Source organism: Choloepus didactylus, chromosome 2 (genome assembly GCF_015220235.1).
Source record: "Choloepus didactylus isolate mChoDid1 chromosome 2, mChoDid1.pri, whole genome shotgun sequence".
Taxonomy (NCBI): domain Eukaryota; kingdom Metazoa; phylum Chordata; class Mammalia; order Pilosa; family Megalonychidae; genus Choloepus; species Choloepus didactylus.
Genome location: NC_051308.1, coordinates 80,069,113 through 80,093,450, shown reverse-complemented (window position 1 = coordinate 80,093,450; position 24,338 = coordinate 80,069,113). Strand labels below are relative to the sequence as shown.

General features: G+C 39.0%; 1 protein-coding gene across 1 annotated transcript in view; it reads left to right on the top strand.

Moving 5' to 3' along the window:
- The first annotated feature begins 5,103 nt into the window (after window positions 1-5,103).
- LAMC1 (laminin subunit gamma 1) overlaps window positions 5,104-24,338 on the top strand; it is a 118,595-nt gene continuing 99,360 nt past the window's right edge. The window contains exon 1 of the mRNA XM_037825202.1: window positions 5,104-5,518. Within this exon, the coding sequence (XP_037681130.1) occupies window positions 5,104-5,518 (415 nt within the window). The remainder of the gene's footprint in view (window positions 5,519-24,338) is intronic.

The window sequence follows — 24,338 nt, the reverse complement described above, 5'->3', positions numbered from 1 at the left end:
ACAATCACATTTGATTTGATACCAAATCTTACTTAACTTCAACAGTATATTCCTAAATTCCTCACTCCCCTACCTTTTTGTTGAGCTTGTTATAAATTATATTTTTTATAATGTCCAAGACCCTAAGATTTATCATTACTTTTTCTGTATTTGCATTTTAGAACATGCAAGAAGTAAAAAATGGAGTTAGATTCCAAAATATACAATGCAATAGTGTTGCCATTAATAATTACCCATATGATTACTTTTACTGGAATTCTTTATTTCTCCATGCCACTTCAACCCACTGTCTCGAGTCATTTTCTTTCTGTCTGAAGAACTTTCTTTAGCATTGCTTATAGGGTAGGTCCAATGGTGATGAATACCCTCAATATTTGTTTATCTGGGAATGTCTTAATCTCTCCTTCATTTTTGAAAATCAGCCTCACTGGATCTAAAATTCTTGGTTGGTGTATTATTCTTGTTGGAAACATAACCAACAGGAGATATCTATAAATATGAAATTTTATAAAAAGTGTCTAATGCAACTGTGGGGATGCATGAGTCCAAAGTCCAAAGGGCAGGCTGCAAGCTGGCAACTCTGATGAAGGTTTTTAATGAATTCCCCAGGAGAGACTGGCTGTGTGAAGTAGAGATGAAAATTCTCTCTTCTGACTGTTGAAAACATCACTTCTCCCTTTAAAGCCTCCAACTGATTGGATTAAAGATCTCTCACTGTGGAAGACATTCCCCTTAGCTGATTGAAGAAATCAGCCATTGATGCAATCAACTTAATGATAATTTAAGTCCATGAAATGTCCTCTCAGTAGCAGCCAGGCCAGTACTTACTTGACCAGACAACTGTGCACCATTACCTGCCCTAGCCAAGTTGGTACATGAACCTAACCATCCCAGTTGGCAACTGTTTTCTTTCAGCACTTCAAATATTTCTTCCCATTGTCTTCTTGCTTTCATGATTTCTGATGACATATCAGCATATAATTTATTGGGAATCCTTTGTACATAACACATTGCTTTTCTCTTGCAGCTTTTATAACTCTCCCCTTGTCTTTGGCATTCAACAGTTTTACTACTATGTGTTTGGGTGTGGTTTTCTTTGATTTTCTCCTATTTCAGGTCCATTGTGCTTCTTGAATTGGTATATTCATGGCTTTTGTTAAATTTGGGAAGTTTCCTGCCATTATAACTTTAAATATTCCTTCTATCTCTTTCTCTTTCTCTTCTCCTTCTGGGTATCCCTTAGTGCATAACCTTGTATGCTTGATGGTGTCCCACCAGTCTCTTAGGCACTGTTCACTTTTTAAAATTCCTTTTTTTTCTTACGTCTCAGCATGAATAATTTTCAACTGTCTCATCTTCAGGTTTACTGACTCTTCTGACAGTTCCAATCTGCTATCAAAACCCTCTAGGGAATTTTCCATTTCAGCTATTGGGATCTTTAACTCCAGTAGGGATCTTTAACTCCAGTATTTGGTTCCTTTTTAATATTCTATCTCTTTATTGAGATTCTCATATTGCTCATTGGTTGATTCCCAGATACCCATTGGGTGTTTCTTTGTTTCCCTTTACGTCCTTTAGCATATTGAGGATCATTTTTTTTAAAGTGTTTGATCAGTATATCCAAAGACTGGTCCTCCTAGTTTTGGTTTCTGGATTTTTATCCTGTTCTTTTGGGTGGGCCATCATTTCCTGTTTCTTTGTTTGTCTTGTAATTTTTTTTTTGGCACACTGTACATTTTAATATTTTAAATATTAATAATTGCTATAAAAGTTGCATTTCTAAATGTCAAAGAGAAAACATATAGTGTAGTAATGCTTAGGGTTGGAAAGAATACAGGGACTTGGGGTCAGAAAGATTAAGGAACAGAAAATATAATTACCATTGGTAATTATAAAAGGATAAGAAAAAGAGAAATCTGCAATCTTAAAAGGTCACTACAAACTAATTATTTTTCTAATTATATCACATATTGTAAAACTTGATATAATAGACATCTGTTGCTTTTTGTTTGTTTTGTTTTGCCTTGTAATCTGCTGTCTTCTGCCAAAAGCAACTTCTTTCCTTTGGAGAACTGAATTTCCCAAACTCCACTGCTTTCTGGTAGGCTGCTAATCATGTTACTCTGTTCACCTGACTAGGGTTGGACATGCTCAGGGATTTGCAGGTAACCCAAGCAAGGCCAATCAGAATCCGTCCTTGACATTGCTTATATAGATCCTGATAGAGAAGATCTGTTTTCTCTGGGCTTCTGAGGGGGGGACTTTTTAAATTTGGAGGTCATTTGAGGGTGCAATAGTCAACTACCCCTCATCTGGCCTTTCTTGCTGCACAGAGGTACTGATTTGAGCTCTAAAACTATCTTTTAAGGGGTCTGAATCCAATTTCCTCTATGCTTTCACATTTTCTTCTAAGCACTATTTCTGTTTAGTAGACAATGGAGTCTCCAAGTAGTTCAGAACATGTATTAAAAGGGCCCCGGAATTTTTTTGAAAAAACAGTGCAACTAGCAGTAAAAGAAAATATCACATACCTTCACATCACAAAACAAAACCAAGTCTGTTTAGTTGACAGTGGCATTTCCAGGTATCTAAATTACTTACTTTGTTGATATAATTATCTAGTCAGTGTTCAAATTTTCCAAATTGTCGTAATCTTGTTTTATCAGTTGGTTTGTTTGAATCAAGATTCGACTAGTGGAACAAAAAAATGTAAATGGTCTTATCAAGCACACTCAGCTGGTTATATTTTACTTATGTTCAAAATAGATACTTCCCTGTCATTATAACACATTCCCTGAGCAACAGATTTTAGAGATTAATTCAAGGTCTCTCTAAGTGCTTGAAAATATCAGATGAAGTTCTGGTAATGAAATTATGGAGTAAATAAATACCAGAGATAATTTGAAGTTAGTCTTGAACATCAGAACCCATAAGGGAGCAGTGACAAGGAAACATATTTATGCTGATTTTGCAGACTTTGAGGACTCATTACCTTTAACTGTTTACTTGGAAGAAAACAAAAAGAGAACTCCCCTTTTCTTGCCCAAATCTAATAAACTACTGAAAATTTATGATAAGGTAAATGTATTAATGCATTTATTATATATTATAGCAGCTAACATCCTATTCTTTGTTCAACACGCTCTCCTTTCTTCTCAAATAGAATCAAGGACTGAGCTAGCAATGAGAGATATTATCCCCTATAGGTATAAATAAATACAGATATTTCATTTTGATTCAAATATGAAAGGACTAAAAAATTATTACAGCTCCCACAACTTTCATCTCCCAGACAGCAGATGCCAAGGAGTGAGCACTTAGAGACCTTTAGCCATGCATAATATCCACTCTTGTCATCAAATAAGCAATGTAAGTGATCCATGTATTTGCAAAGCAAGCTTAACATTGTGACAAGTCCCCTTAGACCCTCCCCCACCCAATCTTATTACTAAGGTCATCCTAATTAGAAATTCTGAGGCTAACACTGACCCCAACCACAGTAACCTAACATTTACTTACTCCATTATTTCAGATCTTAACAGGACTACTGGGTACAAAACCTTGTCTGATTTTTTTTTTTTTGTCGTGTATTCATTGTTCTGACTTTATCAAGTTAAGATTCTGAAAAGTTAAAAAAAAAAAAAAATCCATCTCAAGAGCATCCACTACCTGCATCCACTTTGCTTAGGTACTCCGAAGGCTTAAAAACAGCAGCCTTTGGGGTGGCCCATTTTTACAGCACCCTCCCTTCCCCCATCTTTGCTCGCCATAACAGCACTGGGTAAGTGCCCAGGTTCTGATTTGGGACTAAAACTCATGATCTTTTGGCACAGGTTCTGTGAACTGAGTCATTCTGGCACTGAGAACATTCCGTGACTCAGCAGGCCTGAAAAGGAGGATGTCAAAATCCAGATAATTTCGAGTCTTTTAAAGGCAAGCTGGGGAACACAAACAACACAGTGGAATAATTTCGCAGTGGCTCTGGCGTACCCTGGGGAAAAATGTCATTCCATTCCCAGCCTTTTCACTTCCTTCTCTGCCCCAGTAAAACTACTGGTCACACTTTAATTTAGCTGCAGGAAATCACTTCAGAAAATTCATTTTGATGCTGCAACGAAGCCTTTAATTCTCCGGGGATTGTGTCAGGCCACCGGGCACCCCCACCTTGGGACCTCTCCGCAGATAGGACTGGGGGGTGGGGATGGCGGGGGGCGTGCAGCGGGGAGGCATTCGCTGGCCGGCGGGCGGGGCTGAGGGTCCCGCCGGCAGGCCCCACTATTGGGTCCCAGAGCCCAGGCCCAGCCGGAAGGAAAGACACCTGGAGGGCTGGGACCCGCGCTGCCGCGGCTCACAGTGACGCCAAATGCTGACCCTGAGCGACCTCACCGCCTCCGGCATCGCCCCTTTAAGACTCCCTCCCTTGTCCCCTCCCTCAACCTGGAGTCTTCCGGGGACGCGGAGCCCGGGACCCCGGCGTCCCACCCGCTCGCGGCGCTCGCTCTCCGCAGCCTCTCCTTCCCTCCCGGCATGCATCGCCCCGCCGCCCCTCCCTCCCACTTCTACTCCTCCCGCTCCCCGCGCACCCCCCGCGCCCCTCTCAGCCCCTCCTCCGCCTCGGGCCGAGCGCGGGACGCTGCTGTCCCCGCCGCCTCCGCTAGTGGCCGGGGCGAACGCGCAGTCCCCGGTGCGCGGAGGGCGGGGGGAGCAGCCACGGGGGCCTTGGTTGCTGCTGAGTGGAGGCTGGGGTTGGGCCTTCTCGGCCAGACCCCACCCCACCCTGTCGACCCCACCCCCTCCTCCTTCCTCCCCGAGAGCGCGCTCTCGGGCACGCGCAAGGAAGTTGGGGGTCGGCGTAGAGTGCGGGTTGTGTCTCGAGTGGGTGAGGGAGGCGCGGAGGCGGGGCGCGGGGTAGCGGTGAGCGAGCTGCAAGGTACTCTCCCGGGGCGTCCACCGGCCGGTTTCTCCAGCGCGAGCTGCCGCCAGTGCCCGCCCCTAGAGTCCAGCCCCGAGGCTCCGAGCTCCTCGCCTCCGGGGGACGCCGCTGGGCTAGAGGAACGCGCCCACGCCCCTGCCTTTGCTGTGGCCCAACGCGCGGGTGGCGGGATGAGGGGCAATAAGCTGGCCGCGCCGACGTTGCGACCCCGGGGGCGGCTCTGGCCGGCGTTGGTAGTGCTGGCGGCCGCCGCGGCAGGCTGCGCCCGGGCAGCCATGGACGAGTGTACAGACGAGGGCGGGCGGCCGCAGCGTTGTATGCCCGAATTCGTCAACGCCGCCTTCAACGTGACCGTGGTGGCCACCAACACGTGCGGGACTCCGCCTGAGGAATACTGTGTACAGACCGGGGTGACCGGGGTCACCAAGTCCTGTCACCTGTGCGACGCCGGGCAGCCCCACCTGCAGCACGGGGCCGCCTTTCTGACCGACTACAACAACCAGGCCGACACCACCTGGTGGCAAAGCCAGACCATGCTGGCCGGGGTGCAGTACCCCAGCTCCATCAACCTCACGTTGCACCTGGGTAAGCGGTGACAGCCCTATCCCCAACTACTGCTCGCCAGCAGCCCAGCTCCCGAGCCTCCTCCATCAGAGCCCAGCCTGCCGTGTACAAACAGCAGGAATTCCCGTTTCCGACTTCTAAAGTAAATCTAACTCTTAACATTCTGCGAAGGCCAAGATGCTCCTCTCTAGCATCTCTGTTTACTCTCTTTTCTCGCTTAACGGGATTCTCTCCCTTGATTAATAGCTATTTCAAGCTGTTAGACCAACAAAAGAGAGCTGTTGGTCTCTCTTTTCTGAAGCGTTAATCAGAAACTCCCATCCTTTCCTTTCCTTGAAGGGCAATCGCATAGTATTCTTCGATCAGAGACAAGAAGGTCCACATTAGATACCTTTGCCTTTAAAATCTTTGCATGTCTTTACTGAGTTGATTGTGATTGCTGCTAGCTCTTTTGAACAAGCTAAAGAGGAAAGGGTCTAAGTTAAGGAAATTTGAGGGAATCAAATTCTTTTACTGCCTGTATTGCTTATACTAATTAAAATAGAAATTTACTTTTAAAGGTACTGTTCTTTAGAGCTGTTAAGTCTTAATTAAGGGCCACAAAGCTATTTCACCTCTAATTCTGGCACAGAGAAAACAAAAGGAAGTGTCTGCACTCGCTGTAATTGCTAGGCACAGTTTTGTCCCTGGATTAAAGGGCTCTTCTTACTGTCTTCCCTTTTACTTTGATTCAAAGCAAGTGTAGAAACATTCAGGAAAGGGGTGTATAGAAAACTTCACTGCAGGGAGGTGGATGAGGATGGGCATGTTTATCCTAAAGTATTAAAAATTAATGTTTGAGTTTTGTAAGTTTTTCTTGATCATTGAAATAGATAAGAGAAAGATACATTAGTGTGTTTAACAGTGGCATATGTGTGAGAAATTGGCGTGTATTTGTACAGCTTCAATCTCCATTGCACTGGGAGACTTGATTTTACTAGTAGTTGGTACTGATGAACTTCTAGAAAGAATAGACAGCCCCAAGCCCTTCTTCTGTCAAAGCAGGGTAATTCTGTAAGTCTAATAACATTATTTGGGGACTTTCGAAAGGAACATTTTGTAGGCAAATGGTTCTTTTGATCATGGTTTTGTATTTTTCTTTCCTCTGCTTTCTGGTGCACTACATTTTATATAAGCACCAAGATTCCAGAGAAAGAATATGACTTGCAAAAAGAGTTGTGAAGGCGGCGTTAAATTAACTGTGTGAAATAATTTTTAGAATAGCAGTATTCAGTACCTTTTTAGTAATACCATTTTATCTGTAGACAAATCATTAGGGAGATTAAACTTTTTGAAAATACATCCATAAAATCAAACTCTGAGGCACCTGTTTTTCAAAAATTGAGAAGTAAAATCTTATTGAGTTGGTTCCCCCCTCCCCCCCAAGATATTGGAAATGTATAGAGCCAGCAATATCTTGGAACAGGTACCTTTCTAAACACATTGCAAGAGAAGGATTCTCCTAATACCTTGTCATCTTTGATGCTTTTTAGGTATTTTCTTCTAAGTGGTATTTTCCTAAACTTGGCCAAAATTGTTTTTTCAAATTTATATTCAACTGTTTTTATTTAAAGTTTGACTTGTTAAAGTCTCTGTGTTCATTTTCCAATACCTTTAATGTCTTATTTTGTTCATTTTCAAATATTAGCATTTTCAAAGAAAAGGCATTGCTTTGAAGTCTCAAAGTGCCTGAGATTCAAATGAAAATTTCTGAACAAGAGTCTCTTACTTAGATAAAGGTGAGGCTCTCAATCTCTGCCTTCTGAGTTTTCTGCTGTAGGCACTATGTAGTTAAAGGTTATTTTCGTTGATGAGGAAAGTAGATTATCCTATGATTACTTCTGTGTTACAAAGATGATGTGGTAGGGTGAGACAGTATCAGCCAAGTTAGGTTGCTATTATTGGGAGGCAGCTGTATTAACTTTAGGTCATGGTGATTAAAAGGTCAAAAGAGATCTCAGAGTTCACCTAGTTAGGACTGTAACATGATTTTTTTTACTCAAAAATTTTATATGCTTGGAATTGTTTTTGCTGAAAAATTCCTGTTTTTGGTAACATTCTTGCTAAGTGAAGTACATAAAATTATGGATTTTTAAACTCCTAAGTTAAAAAAAAAGGTTATTTAAAATATTTGCAATCATGTTTTGTGATTAACTGTACAAACATTTACTTTACACTTATTTAGTTAGATAATTTCTAAAAACTTGACTAGAACTTACTGTACTTGTTCTTGGATCAGAAATGATGTCCTGGAGGAAACTGTGTGTGGGTGGAGGATGGGGGGAGGGAGATTGGTGGATAATGGGGTTGATGTTTCTCTCTCTTTCTTTCCCTCCTTTTTAATGACAAGGATATATGTATATGTTATGATCAATAATTTACCGCAAATAGGCAAGGCTTTTTGTATCAGTATATATAATGATGTTCAGTGTATTCAGTCCCTAACTCCAGTTACTCCCAGGGCTCTAGCTAACTAATTATTTCTTACAAATTCAAGTACCATGACTGTTAGTGCATCTATTAAATCTCCTGTCCAGTTCAAATTTCACATACCCTTAAACAAGTGATGCATATTGTACTTTACCCTTACAGAGCATGTGAAACTTGAAGTAAGACAGTGTGAAAGAATGAGTTCTAGCCACCACTTTTCTAGCCTTCCTTTTGATGTTGAACTTTAAACACAGTTAACTTTAAGATAAACAAAATCAAATCACACTCTAGTTGCAAGAAACATACATGTTTTGGCACTGATCACAAGTCACTTCTGTTATTGTAAAAGTAAAACATGACAAACAATAAGTATAAAGACAAGTGAATCTCTTCATCTGCAGTTGCTAAGCTCTGTTGCTAAGCTCCGTGCCCTAGAGATGACCATTCACAATTTCTTGTGTGTCTTTCCAAAAAATTTTCATGCATATATAAAATTACATGATCATTTTAACTGGTATCTTTTTTAGGGTTGGGACACAACATATCTTAACAGATGGCATGTACAAATTAAATTATCATACCATTATCATCACTTGTAGAACGAAAGTCAGGAAAATTAGCATTAATTCTGAATGCAGCCATGTCTTAAGCTACATATACAGTAATTCACTCTGTATGCATACTCTATCATTGGATATAATGAGTTAAAGTTGCTGTAGGAACCGGAACTGCATTTTCTTCCTGTTGTGGAGACAACACTCAAGCAGGTACCGTTTTCTAAAAAGAAGTCTCTTTTATTTTGCTTTCAATTTCTGGATCTTCTCTTCCAACTTTTGTATGGATTATTCAATTGTTGTTTTAAGGTTTGACTTTTGTGTTTCAGTCAGCAAGTTAGATCAGTAGCAGTGGGGTAGCTGATAGTAAGATTGTTACTGAGGATTTGCCTTTTATTAAATAGCCCCTTTGATTAACTTAATAATTGTGGATGGAAGCTTGACAACAGGGTCTTGATTTTGGAGAAAGTTAGATTTCCCTCTTTCTAAAAACCAGTTAGATTAAGGAAGAGAGTGCTACTGTAAAACCAACTTAATGAAAGTTTATGCAGCACCTAAAATTAACACTAAGGCTAGATTGGTTTCCAAGCTCCTCATAAACTTTAAGAACAAATGATTAAATAATGTTTCTTTTTTTTTTTTTAAAGCTACATCTGAATATCTGTTTTTTTGGTGTCTATATCAGAATAATTGATATATAAGGATATTGCTTTTTATTCTTTTTGGTCCTCTGATAAATATGTATTTAACAGGGAACAAACAGCAATTTTTCCCCCTGGGAAAATCTTTGTAAGGTAGGTTCTCTGTCAGGGAATGGCTCACTCTGGTGACTTCACTGTGGTATTTGTATACCCTGAGGGGACACTATTTTAGTTTGTCTCACAAAGGCTTGACTTACATTTTGCAGGTTTCAACTTGAGAAGGTAGGGAACTTTTCTTTAACTACTAGGGGTTGTTGAATACAGTTTTATAAAGTCTATTGGCTATTCTGTAATTCACTGGTTTTTCTATAACTACCTTCTCCATTTTTCTAAGGCATTCAGAAAAAATTACGTATTAGGGGTAAGTTGGATCTATAAGGCTTCCCCCTCCTATCAATTTGTCACTGGCTACATTCGAGAGATGGATAAAGTTTGACTATTTCAATTGTAAATCCTTATGAGATGTTGGATGTCCCCTTTGCTATGCATTCTTTTCCCCCATGCATGCATTCGCATGTTACTGCCAAATGGTCTGTAAATAGATCTCAGTGTACTTGATAGAAAGTTGTAGGAGATTGAAGGTCCTGTCTTTATAAGCTAATACTCTGTTAGATGGAATTTGCGTATTCAGTTGTAGTGCCATTACAATAATAAATTAAGAGTGTCTGCATCGTATTTTGCAGATTATAAAGCCTCCAGTTTATCACTGATTAGATTTTTCACAGTTTAGCAAAGGTAGAGATACTTTATAGATGAGGATCCTGGTTCTGATTTGCCACATGTTACGGAAGTAGGTCTTTAACTCCTCATCTAATGTACTAGCCCCTGCAGCTCTTAGCTTCTCTAACAAATTTCTAAAAAAAAAAAAAAAAAAAAAAAAGAAAGAAAAAGAAAAAAAAAGACTAGTTTATTCCAGGGTGACTTTACAATAAAAGTGGTTGCACACAGATTCAAAGATACCAGACTCCCTTGGTTTTTCTCTGTTTGCTCCTCTTCACTTTTGCTCTGGTTTTCATGCCCTATGGGAATAAACCCATCTTAGTTTCAAGGTTTTATTTTCTTATTGTAAATTGAAAAATTCTAAATTTGTATTTCTCCAGTCCTAAAGACTTGTTGGACATGTTCAGTTTGGAATGTTTAGGGGCCATGTCCAAAGCTAAATTATTCTTCAATCTCTTACTCAAATCAAAGCTGTTTTTGTGTTCCCTGTGTCTCTGGCACTGCAGTCTAACACTAATCATTTTCCCCATGTCTCCCCTTAGAGATAACAATGCTTGCTAGAGTCTCATCAGTAAAGAGTATTTGTAGGCAAGCAGATAGGGTCTGCTGCTGTGAGGCATGTCAGTTCTAGGCAGGCTAACTCCACCCTTAACTTTCTTACCCACCTTCACTGCAAATCTGTTCAAGACTGCACCCTTAACCTGCTCTATCCAGATATCTACTATGTCTCTTGAATCCTCATCTTTTTCTCCATTTTCCTTGCCTCTACCTTAATGTAGATCCCCACTGAATTTCACCTGAATTAAACTGCAACAGCCTCCTAACTGGCGGTCTCTCTGCCTCCTCTTTTTTGCCCCTTGTGTTCTAGCAGCCACACTGCAAAAGTTGGTGATATTTCTAAAATATAAATCTGATCATGTCATTTCACAGCTAAAAAGTATGCAGTGTTTCTCAAGGCTTCAGGATAAAGTCCAAACTCTTTGGTGTGGTGTATAAGGCACTTTAGGATCTGGACTTTTTTGACCTCTATGCATATCTTCTGCTACTTCACATGCTCCAAGTATCACTGCTTCAATTTGCAAACTTCTCCCAGGTGACACCACCTTCAGGAATTCTTCCCCAGTTTCTCCCTTTCTGTTCTTCCCACCCTACTCCAGCCTGGGTTAGGTTCCCAATTCACACTATCCTGTAGGTATCTGTCACAGTACTTAGCACATGATATCCTTTGTTTCTTAACTTGTCTGTCTCCACCTCTATACAATAAAGTCTTTGAAGGCAGGGTCAAGAACTTGGTCATTTTTCAGTTCATTCAATATATCAGCATTTGTTAATCGCTTGCAAATTTCTGGGTGTTTTGCCCCTGACTTCATGGAGCTTGTGGTCTAGACATGGAGATTGAGGTCCAATTCCCCTAATTAATCTCCCAGCCTTGCTGCAAGGTTCTCCTCCCACAAGAGAGCTCAGAGCATCATTGTCTAAAAAGAGGTATCTGTTTTATTTTATGTCATGAATATGTAGCTGCATGTGCACCAGGCTGAGACATGAGGCAAATTATGTCCTGTCAGCCAAAACCACCTGTTTTTCTATGGCCTGTGAACTAAGAATATTTTTTGTTTTTGGCTTTTTTTTTTTTTTTTTTTTTTTTACATTTTTAATGTTTGAAACAAATAAAAAGATGTATATTTCATGACTAGTGAAGATTATATGATTCAAGTTTAGGTTTCCACAAATAAAGTTTTATTGGAACACAGGACATCCAATTATTAACTATTGTTTATGACTGCTTTCACACTGCAGGGGCAGGGTTGAGCAATTTCGACCTAGTCTGTATGGCCCACAAATTCTAAAACATTTGCTGTTTGTCCCTCTACAGAAAAAGTTGGAGGGCCTCTTCTCCAGACCAATAAGTTCAGTGTGAGAGGTGCAAGCGCAAGAGGATTTCACCATTTGAAAGGAGGCTGGAGGCTTTGTATCCCCAGTTCCTAGGAATGTGTCTAGCATTTAATAAGTGTTCAGTGTGTGTGTGTAGAGTGAGTGAATAAATGAATGCCTGAACTACAAAAAGTTCCAAAACATTGCACATTAAATTCTTCTAAGCAATACTTTTTGAGCTTGTGTTTAATTTTATCAGTGCCATCTCTCCATTTTCATGAGGTGTACAGGCCACTGTAATATGGTAGTGGTGGTTTTATTTTTGTAGCATTTTAAAAACCCTAGCTATGTTATGGAACTGATATGAATTGAAAAATTTATGACTGTCCTTTTTTAGGTAAAAATGAGAACTTTTATATGATTTGAAGCTTAGCCCAGATAAAATTTTTTATTTGGCTTTAAACAATGGGGATTTATTAGTTTACAAATTTACAGTTCTAAGGCTGTGAAAATATCCAAATTAAGGCATCAAATGGAAGATATCTTCTCTGAAGGCAGGCTGCTGGCATCTGGGACATCTCTGACACATGGGGAGGCATATGCCTGGCATCTCCTGGTCCTCTCTTGGGTTTCGTTGCTTTCAGCTTCTGGCTTCAGGGGCTCTTTCAGCTTCTCTGTGTCCTTGCTTTCTTCTCTGGGTTCTTCTCTTTTAGCTCTCTCTGGGTGTTTCCCTCTCTGAGCTCTCTGGCTTTTTTCTGTCCTTTTTCCTTTTATAAAAGATTCCAGTAAAGGATTAAGACCCACCTTGAATTGGGTGAGTCACATCTCAGTTGAAACCACCTACTCAAAAGGTCTCTTCCACAATCAGTCTACACCCATGGGATGGGTTAAAAGAATGTGACCTTTTCTGGGGTACATAACAGCCTCAAACTACGGCAGGGGTACTGTTCCGGTTTGCTAATACTGCCATTATGCAGAATACCAGAAATGGATTGCCTTTTATAAAGGGGGTTTATTGGTTACACAGTTACAGTTGGAAGGCCATAAAGTGTCCAAGGTAAGACATCAACAATCGGGTACCTTCAGTGAAGGATGGCCAATGGTGTCCAGAAAACCTCTTTTAGCTGGGAAGGCATGTGGCTGGTGTCTCCTCTGGAGTTCTGGTTTCAAAATGGTTTTCTCCCATGATGTTCCTCTCTAGGTGTCTGCTTGCTCCTGGGTTGCGTTCTCCAAAATGTCTCTAGGCTGCAGCCTCTCTAAAATGTCACTCTCAGTTGCTCTTGGGGCATTTGTCCTCTCATCTTCTCCAGAGCAAAAGTCTTCTTTCAGTGGCCATCTTCAGACTGTCTCTTATCTGCAGCAAACATCTAGGCCTGTGTGGCTCTTTTTAAAGTACTCCAGTGATCCAATGAAGATCCACCCTGAATGGGTGGGGCAACAGCTCCATGGAAATAATCCAATGAAAGGTCTCGCCCATAGTTAATTGAATCACATCTCCATGGAAACAATCAAAGAATTCCAGTCTAATCAACACTAATACATTTTCCCCCATAAGATTGCATTAAAGAATATGGCTTTTTCTGGTGGACATAATATATACAAACCAGCACAAGTAATAGCTCCAAAATACCATAACATCCAAAACACCTTATCAAATTCAAAATGAAAAATCTGTTCTTCCGTCCTCAGTGTTGGTTGTTTACATTGGTAGCTACCCATCTGTCTCATTTAGAAACTGTTTGATTCTCTTTATCTCTTTCCTTACCTCTGCTATCCCATGCTGCATATACATGCTCAATCTTCTTCCTAGTTTTACTAATTGCATTTGTGAAAAGTGTTTTGAATTTATTCTGTCCTTTTCTGCGTGACTTCAGGCTTCAGTCTTCCTTGACCTCTGCTAATGCAATATCCTCTTAACCTCTTTATCTTTGCTCTCATTTGCCTTTCATTTTATCTTCCTGTTGCTGCCAGGATTGTCCTTATTTCTTCTGATAAGGTCCAGATTATAAGCTCCAGATACATTTTTATAGGAAGGCTATTGGCTCAGATTTGGATCTCACATGTGAATATATACTTCTGAAATTTTAATGTTAATGTTGTGGGCTTCTTTTTTTTTTTTGAAAGGACATAAGCAAATGTTATTTAAAAGTGTATATTCACATGCTCCATTGTTGAAATAGACTTTTCTAAGATAACAGTTTTATTGAGATATATTCATATACCATACAAACCATTTGAAGTATACAGTCACCGTCTCACAGTATCATCACGTAGTTGTGTGTACAAACCCATGATCAATTTTAGAACATTTTCGTTACTCCAGAAAAGAAATAAAAATAAAAAAGAATCATCCCATATCCCCTATCCCCCCTATTATTGACTGAAATAGACTTTTAAAGGGGGTTATTAAGCAATAGAGGGGAAAGCTTATAATGAAACATCTTGTGTATGGCATCATTTTTACTTTATTGAATTCAAATTGGGTAAAATTAGAAGATTGGCATACTAGGGTGTGCCCTCTCTTTCGGATAATGAAGAACTGGAAATGTAGTTTAACTCACAGAATCCCACGTTAAAGCACTTAAGCAGATGAACAGTAATCACTTGTTTGTCCACAGTTAGCAGGCGACAGAACTGACAGATGCTTCTTTGCTTGTTCCTTGTTCTCAGCAGTACCTAATTGACAGTTCTTACCACTGTTCTGTTTTAGGTTTTAGGGAAAAGTGTCAAAGTTTATAGCCAAGGTATTTGTTTATTTTTACTGCCCCAAATTTCTGAGTAATATTTTTAAAATAAAGGATTGATCCGTTTCTTACTTAAATGGTCGATTTCAAAGGGTAAAATTTCAAGATGATTGTGTGCTGGTTACCTTGCCTTGGTGGCTTGCTCTGAGACTTGTAAGAGAGCCTAGTTGGGATTTGCAAAGCATCTCCTTTCTTGTAAAATGATAAAGTTAGATATTTGCTCATTTGGGCCTAAAATTGACAGCCTACTGAATAGGGGTTACCAGAAAACTCATTTATAGAAATGTCCCTAAGTCTTTAGAGTATTGTGCCAGAGCTTGACACTAATTAAGTACGTCTGTTTTTCTTTCCGTGGTCTCTTCCAGGGGACCAGCCTAAAATAACCACGGCCTAGTCAGCCTGGTGCCCCAGGCAGCTACATATTCATGAAATAAAATAAAACTGATTTATCTCTTCTTGGACAATGGTGCTCTCAGATCTCTTGTGGGAGGAAAACCTTGCCAGCAAGGCTGGGAGATGAATTAGGGAATTTACATTATTTCTTTCAAAACTTTTAAGAGTTGTATTCCCTCAGCTTCCTTCTTTTACTCTGTATGCAACTGTTTGTATGGTTCCTGTTATATTGATGGCAACTTTGGATTTTTGTGATACCATCTCTTTTGAATTTTTAGTGTTTTATCTCCTTTTTGTTTTGAAAGTTGGTGCAAGTATTAATCCAAAATCAGCCTTCTTCAAATTTCTTCCTTTTTTAAAAAATTTCTTGAATTTTGTGCTTGGTTTTGTATAGATTGGGGACTCAGTAAATTTTGTTTCATGATTTACGTAAAGGTTTCTTCTAACCAGAATGATTCCCCGCAGCCTTGACTACAGCCTCTCAGTGTTTTCAGTGATGTGGTTAATGGCCAGTCCTTCCCCCTCCTTTTATAGTTCTGATTTTGTGTTCTGTATCTTGACCTGAATGGAGGTTACACAGGTTGTAAAAATACAGAGCTGTACATTTAATATCTGTGCACTTTATGGTATGTAAATTATACCTCAGATTAAAAAATGAATTAAACTTTCAGCATGTAAGAAAATGGCATATAGATTATTTTGTTTGTTTCTTTGTATGACTTTGGCACAGAGCAGGAAAGCAAAGAATCCAAGGCTTAATCATCTAAACTATAATTCTCCTAACCTTCTTTTTACTCTCTACCACCAGTTGTTGGCAATGATAGGCAGTAACAGATACTTGTTGAATGAACAAACAAACAAGGAACCAGCTGATTTCAGTTGCTGTCAACTGGTTTTAATTGAAGTACCTGCCCAGTGTTTCCAGAGAGGTATTCAGGTAAAATTCGTGGAAAGCTGCAGGAAGTGGAGCATTTGGAGGTGTGTCCAGGCACGCCTCCATGAAGTGTGCCCTGTGCCAGAAGAGCATTTTACTCTTCTTGCCTCACTGTAAGCAAGTGATCCTTTTGGTTCGTATTTAATGGTTTGAAGTGGTAAAATGGTAAGTTTCTGGTTTTTGCTGCAAGCTTAGAGAATTCTGAAAGAACGTGTCTGCTTGGCATGTGCTTTAGTCACAATGTCTGGTTTATATAACTTGCTATTTAATTTCTCTGATGGAATCTAAATGTTCACAAATGACTTGTATGATGTGAAGACCCTCTTCTTCATTCCTTTTGCATGTATAGATAGTGCCTTCATCTCATTGACCCTTTTAGAAATAATAAGTCTGAAACTTGAATTTTGTGGCTTTCTTTGAGAAGCTTATGAAATTTTGTGCAGGATTTCCAACTAAGTGAAAAGATTTATCTACTGAAAACAAGACAAGATTGTTGGATTGTGATTGTAATTAGTTAGTGGACAAAGTCCGTATGTAAATAAGGTAGCTGGTGAGAAAATTCTCTGTGTGTGGGCATTGTAATTTGTGATGCATGGGTTACAATAGACATTGAAGACGGTTTCTTTCTTCTGAGATAATTTGTAATGTGTTTGGGGAGATAAGACATAATCATTCATGTGCAGGAAATCAATACAAGAACATAAGCTTAACAAAAATATTTCAGTTGAAATATTTTTAAGTGCTGAGAGAAAACCTGCAAAAGTACTTTGGACAGTGTGGATTGAAGTCAGCCAGAAAAAGCTTCTTGGGTCTTGAAGAAATATGGTAGACATGAATGGTGAACTTTTCAGGAAGAGTGAGTTGTTTGAATAAAGATCTATAAGTAACCAGAAAATAGTGAAGGTGTTGTTTGCCTTTCATGGAATAGTGGTTCACGTGTTGGATGGGTTCTGAGGAGAGACGAATCTTGAAGACTGGGTGACAAGAGAAAGTAATTTTATTGAGTGCCTCTGGTTATCTCTTTGAATCCTTAAAAGAATCTTGAGAACTATTGTTATCCACTATGGAATAATGATGTGAGATGACTAGTGACTTCTCTCAGGTTGTGTAGGCTGAGTTTAGGTTGGAATCTAGATTTGTTGTGATTCATCGACTGTGTTACCACTCTACCATGTTAAGTTGTACCTGATAAGTTGGACCTGATAAGTGATAGAGAACTATAGAAAGAACTTTAATTGTGGAGTGAAATTAAAGTTTATCAAAACAAAGAAAAAAGCCTAGTTCCTCTGACTTGCCTCTATTTAAGACACCCTGGATTTGGATTGCTTCTGTTAAAAAGGGCTTTGGCACTTATTTGCAAAGAACAGAGGATTGTTGACAATGGAATAATTTTAGTTTTTGTGTACTTACACTAGTTGTATAATATTTAGCTCTTAATGCTTCTAGGAATTTCTAAGGAATTTATTGAATTTCAGAATGAGGTCCTGGGTTTTGTCAGTGTCTGCTGATAGAAAAGTGTACTGTACCCCATTCTTGAAGGATGACCAGTACTTTATTTTATACTGGAGAATGCCACCTTATCTCCTTTCTGTCTTATCCATGACTCCTTTCTGGTTGTTAAGAAATTGCTGAGTTTAGTTGAATTGCTTACTTTATCTGACATCGTTAAAGATAAGGCTGCCTGGTCCCATCTCCAGGTTCTATTTCATTTCCCCTCTTCTCCAAGTAAATTCTAACTTTTGCATGGTGGTTTTCTGTTGTTGCTCAGATTTGTTAATTGATTGATGGATACATCACTACTGTGGTCCCAGGAGTTTTCTTTGTCACTGTTTTCATCTTTCAGGCTCAAATCATGCCATTCACCATGATTTCTGTATTTGTGAATTTGTGAATCTATGAGTTTATGTATTTGTATAGTTTAAACTCCTTGGTTTTCCCAGAGTACCACTGAGCTTTAAAATTGTTTTCTCTCTGAAGAATGGGTTATAGTTCCCATTTAGATGGAATTTATTTTATGCTGCCCCGTACCCCACCCCACCTCTACTTCTAGAACTTGAAATTCTAAGATTAGGTTTCTCTTCCCTTAAAAAAATAAAATCAGAACACTTCTTATTCTTGAACCTTATAGATGTGAGTTGACTGATGAAATTATAAGTAGTATTGAATCATTGCCTTTCTGCTTTTTCTTCTTTCTTTGTAGATGTTGTATATATTTTTGTGATACATGTAGTTACATCATCATACCCTAGGCCCTGATTTTTAAATGCTCATGCTCAATTTCCTTTCTTATGGGAGGGGCTGAGTGTTGGGTTTAAAATGCTCTCTGCCCTCCCACCCCCCCTTCCTTTTCCCACCTGGTAATACATAGAAGTATAAGTATTTTCCCAGGGCTTTTCCACCAACTGTCATCATAGAGAACAAAAGAATACTAACCATTTCCAACAGAAGAGCTTCACAGTTTTAAAAAAGGGGGTAATGACAGCATGATGAAAATTAATTGAACAAAAAAGCCTTTATTGAGCTTTCTATTCACTGGCAGGGACCGGGAATTTGATGTTTTCCTGGCCTGGCAGCAAAAATCTTGGTCAGGAACATCTGCACAGGAATGGTCTGCCCAGATGTTCTGAAAATCTGTGATTATCTTATTATCAAAAAACTTAAGCAATAAATTATAGTAACTTGGCAATATACCATGATTAGATCTAAATATGGATTTAGTTTGAATAAATTTTCTGACCCTATCCCTTGCAACATTTAGACCCTTATGTTTCTGGAGTGTTGGCGTCCAGTGCACTTTAAAACATGTGGCTAATCAGAATAATCAAATTATGAAATTTTGGTGTTGGAGAGAAACTTAGGAAGTTTAAGCTGTAGAAAAAATTATGTTTTAGGGATGGTTGGATCCTGGTTTAATTTATTTAATCTTTTACTTAACTTCTTAAAGACGTTAAGGTGTATTTGCCTTAGTTTTAGCAATTTTTCTTACACCTGCTTTACAGCATTGCTGTTCCTCCTCAGCAGTCCCTCCTGGTCACACACCATATTCTAACTGGACTGACGACTTTTCCTGTTGTTTTGGTGTCACTAAGTATTTAGATTATGGTTTTTAATGTCAGATCATTATCCGATAAAGGGGTGCATCCTGAAATTTTCATTGAAATTGCATGTTCTTTTTGGAGGTGGGAAGAAGCAAGGGACTAAGGGTGAAGATTATGTAGGAAAAGGTAGAAACCAAAAGAGCAATTATATACTTTAATCATGTTAGTCAGGTGCTTTCACCTTTGTGGGAAATGGGCCATGTTCTGTGGAGTTGAGTGTCAAGGATTAACTTGTAGAGTAGCTTCTTACATAGTTTTGAATTTATAGTGATTATTTTAGATAAGTTTGTCAGATAGAAGACCAAATTCTATCTGTTGGAGACGATTCTTAGAACTCTACTACAGATTATGAAAGTTTGCGGGAACATCTGTAATGCAGCTGTAATAAAATTTGTTTACTTTATCAGGATTGCTTTAGAGTCTCAAACTGGTTTGTTTATGGCTGTTTTCAGCATTTTTGCCACATGCCAAGAAATAAGGTAGCATCAACTCCTGGTGGCCTTGGGGATTATTCAGTTTTGTGGCCATTCTGATAAGGTTTTGATTTTAAATTTATGTGCGCTTTAAAGCTCTTATGTTCTGGCACAAGACATCAGTGGTAAATACAAGATATCACAAGAAGGAACTTATTCTAGAAATTAACGTACTTTCCAGATATTTGGAGAATATAAACTTGTTTTCTATGCTGCTTTTGTGTGTTCTTGTGTGTATATCTTTATTTGTGCTTTCCTATCTTTTTACTTTCATGGACCCTTGGTGAGTGGGTGGGAAGGTGGGAAATCTGCTTTTCTGGTTGGGAAATAAAATAGGTATCATTTTTTTATGAAACCTTTTGAGTTAGTATTGATATTTCTGTGTGAGAGAGGAGAGGCAAATTTGTTCCCATGAGAGAGACTGTTGGGAAGGGTGGTGGTAGGAGTGAGAGTTAGTGCAGAAGAAACCAAAACCAGACTATTCACATCTCCAGTGATTTTCAGTGATTAAAAGGGCCACTAAAGCTCTGAATCAGCAGCCTTTTAACCATGCCTGACTAAATAGACCTTGTTTTTGAAATTCACGGCATTGCCTGGATCCCTGCTGTCTTTTTGTCCCTCCTGCTAACACACAGCTGTTTTTGTTCATACATCATTTTGTGTTCAACTGCCTTGTTACTTCCTCAGGTCCTTTTTATGGTGAATAATGGACACATGGGAGTTTAAGTACCCAAGTGTGTGGTTATTCAAACAGGAAGTCATGAGGAAGCAGGGTAACCTTGTCAGAGGAACAAAAGATGGAATGGGAAAGGCCATTGACAATTCCAGGCTTAAAACATCTGCGGGGAAACATCTGACAGTTTCTGAGATTCAGACATTCTGCAGTTTACAAACGGGATGTCTTATTTGGAACTTGTTCCATTTTTAAATGTTGGTAGTCCAGTTCCCAAACCAATCCTTAAATGCCTTGTTAACCCCTAATCCTTAAATAGAAATGGAGGTGGAAAAAAAGATGTAATGTAGTCTTGTTGGCATTAAAAACAGGAAGGAGGCTCTGCCTGTGGAGATGATTGTGGGTAGTAGGAAATAAGGTGCAGCATCTCATCTTTGCTGAACGTTATGAGGTTGTGCCCAGGGACCAGCAAAGAGGTGGGACTTACCAGAGACTGTTAGAACCAGTGGGATTGGTTAGAAGATGGTATTAATGCAGAGCCTTTGATCAGTGAGCTTCTCTATGCAGAGCACTGAGGAATAGGAGATGAAGAAGGTAGGTTGTCCATAAAAAGCATGCAGCCTAGTGGGAGAGCAAGAATCTGTATATCAACAAATACATTTTGAGATCAAACATAAAGTGCTGTAAGAGAATAAACATTCCATGTGACTGAAAAGGAGATCTGATTATAGCTGATCAAGATAGATAACTTCTCAGAACTTTCATCTAATAATATTGAAGATTCCTATTGGCCTTGAGATTCTAGGCTTTCTAGAACTAGTCAGTTAAATCCTGATTTTAGGTTAAAAGACTTTAAGTATGGAAGCTAAAGAAGAAGGAGCTCTGGGTTGACAACAGTTCATATTAAGCTAGTAGGGTGATGCTAAAGAGAAGAATACAGTCAGACTTAATGGAAGCAATAGTATTCAAATCAAAGAGGTACTCATTATGCTCATCGCCATGAGTTTCAGTCATAGTAAGCTACTTGTGTGAATGGTTCATGAAACGTGTGCTACATCTTTTCTTGGACTCATCTCCTTTTTTTTTTTTGGTTTGGCTACCTCCTAATCATCCTTCAGAACTCACAGCAAATTTCACTGCCTCCAGGAAGACTTTACTGATTTCCAACTCCTTCCCTCCCCTCCATAGCACTTGCCACTATGTAGTTGGCTATTATTTCATCCATTCATTCCACTTTTAAAGTCAATAAACATATTATATGCCTATGATGTGAAAAGTTCTATATTGTATCCTTTACTCTGTTTCCCGTTAGACTTTCATTGAGAAGATGAAGAATTCACTGGTTTCTTAACTCATTCATCTAACAAATATTTGTTGAGTGCCTGTTATGTAAAAGCCCTGCAAAGTGCTGGAGATAAAGTAGAGAAGAAGACATGGTGCTTATGTTCTAAGTGAAAATCATGCAATACAGAGGACTTGAGCCCAGGAGGGTTTCATTGATTTCCCTTCCAGTCCCGCATTGGCTTCTGTTTCTCTAATGCATAGATTGCTCATAGAACCTTTCATAAGTAGGTGCTCCAAAAAGTTCGCTGAGTGAGCGAATTCCTATTGCTGTGAGTGCTCCAAAAAGTTTGCTGAATGAATGGATTCCTATTGCTATGAGGCTAAGGTCATAGAGTGAAGATGAGAGTAGGGAATGGAAATTTTGTTTCGATTTTCCCAAGATGGAGTTTGCCTTTTAGGTAGGGTTATTGAAATTCGTTGGCTGGAATGGTATGGATTGTAAGCGGTGTAACTTCCTCACCATCATTGTTAGATAAGGACTAACAAAGCAATAGCAAAGAGCCCCAACAATGTTAAAAAACATTGAAGTTTGTTTCTCTTTCATATGGTAGTTCTAAGGCAAATAGTTCTTGTCGGGGGTGGGAGTGGGGGTGGTGTCTCCACACAGGCATTCCAGGACTTTTTCATCCTAATGGTCTGCTATCCTTTAGGGTGTTGTCCTTTTCTTTATGGTTGAAGTTGGATGATAGGCACCTCAGTGTTCCAAATGGGTACTCTTGAGGACAGTATACCTAATTTTTAAGATTGAGACCAGAAGTGGTGCACATCATTTCCACCATCTGCCACCAGAGAGAACTTGGTCGCACAGCCACGTCCTATACACAGCAGCCTTGTGCCTGGCCACAACTCTTACAATGACTGGGGGTGGTGGTTTGAGGGGGCTGATTTTGGTGGTCATCTCTGCCATGCCAACACTTCCCCTTCTCATAGTGTACTTGCTAACTCCTGTGCTGGAGAATCCTATTTCTCCCAAATTTTGGTCTTCTTGGAGAGCTTTCCTGAGAGAATTCCACTCAGTGGCTGGCAGTTTTATGAAGTGAATCTAGGAAAAAAAATAACGAGCCCACTCTCTGAACCCTTACAACTGCTAGATCCTCAGAAGAGCCTCTGAAGAAAAGGGGTGCATATTCATTCTCTTCTTCTCAGCATTTGCTCCCTACCTTCACAGAATTCATTGTATTCTGTGACTTTATCCATTTCTATTCCCTTGGTCCTCTCTTGGCCCTGAGAGCTCACTCTACTGGCTTGCAGTAGTTACACTGGCGGATGCCATGTAAGTCCACCTTGGAGGAGGACATCTCATACAGAATCATTAAGTCTTGACTTACTTGAGTGTACTGGTCATATTTACCTTCAGCTGTGACAGAATTCCTTTTAAAATCCAAATGTTTTAGAAGTGAGGATTCTACAAGTGATAAAAGTGCTTATTGTTTTTACCACCCATTGGTCGCTTGAACGTAGTCTTGTTCCGGAATCTTTTAAAATGTGTATTTATTGTGCGTCTTCAACATGAGTCATTGAGGGCAGGCACTGTGTTTTAATCATTAGGTCAGCAACTGAAGCTGGGTACTTGTCTTGTGAAATCAGTAAATTTGGTAAAATGGGTGTATGTTATCTAATATCCTCGTTAGTACCCCCTAGTCAAACACTTTAATTAATTTCTATGGTGAAATAGGATGATTAAAAGCTATAAATAGCCTATTAGTTCAGGTCATGTTTGGTTATCCAGTGTTATGAAAATCTTTTTATATCTAGAACTTTTTAAATTTAGCATCACAGTTAAAGTGTATGGACCTGTATCACATTTCATCATGTAAGTATACTACTTCTACCTATAGTGATGATAAAACTACTAAAGAATATGTAAAAATCTGGCATGATAGGCATTGGAGAAATTGGTTATTGTTTAAATAAATGAGTAATATCCATTTATTTAATAGGAAGTTTTATTTCATTGAAAGGATGTACTTTGACAGATTTATTCTGCCAGTTTGGGTGGATGGGTTATTAAATTATGTTAACAATATTTAGAACTACAAATGGAACATTAGATAATGTTTAAAAGGAGAAAAGAAATAAGATTTAAATTCTAATTAACTACCTATTATAAGAGAAAAGTATTTGAATACTAGTTCACTTTTTGTTTTTGATTTTTTTTTAATAAAAAGAGGATTTCATCTTCAGTGCCTATACATAATTTTGTTAGGAACCTGCCTATGTTAAAGTCATTTCATATGAGATACTTTTTGAATTGGAGGTTAAGTCTTTTATTGTTCTTGTTCTCAGAAGCAGATAATGTCAGTGGTGTCTGTGTCCTTACTCTCCTCACACTTTATCCATCTCCCTGTCTACCTACCTACTTATCACAGCATTTTATTTCTTTCTTAATTGTTTTAAATCAGTAGTAAATCAGTGTCCTAGGAATCTTCAAAGAATCCCTCAAATTGAGAATGAATATATGTAAATAATTATAAATGATTGCTTTTGACTGTAGGGCTTTCTCAGCTTGGTTTTTGCTTTCTAATAGAATTTGCATTTTTTTTTTCTTAGTCAAACTCATTGTTTTTATTCAGAATTTTCTGCCGCCACCCTTTGCCCAAAATATATCATGTTATTCTTTGTGCTTTATTGACCCAGTTTCTTTTGGAAGGAGATTACCTTCTCTGTAAATTCTTCTTCAAATTCTGGAAGTGATGCAACAGTGCTTATTATACCAATCAGTGGTCACTTGAACATACAGGATTGTTCTGTAATCTTTTAAAATCTCTATTTATCTTGTTTCTTCAACATGAGCTCATTGAGGGCAGGAACTGTGTTTTAGCCATTAGGTCAGTGGTACTTGACTTATGAAATCATAAGCATTTGA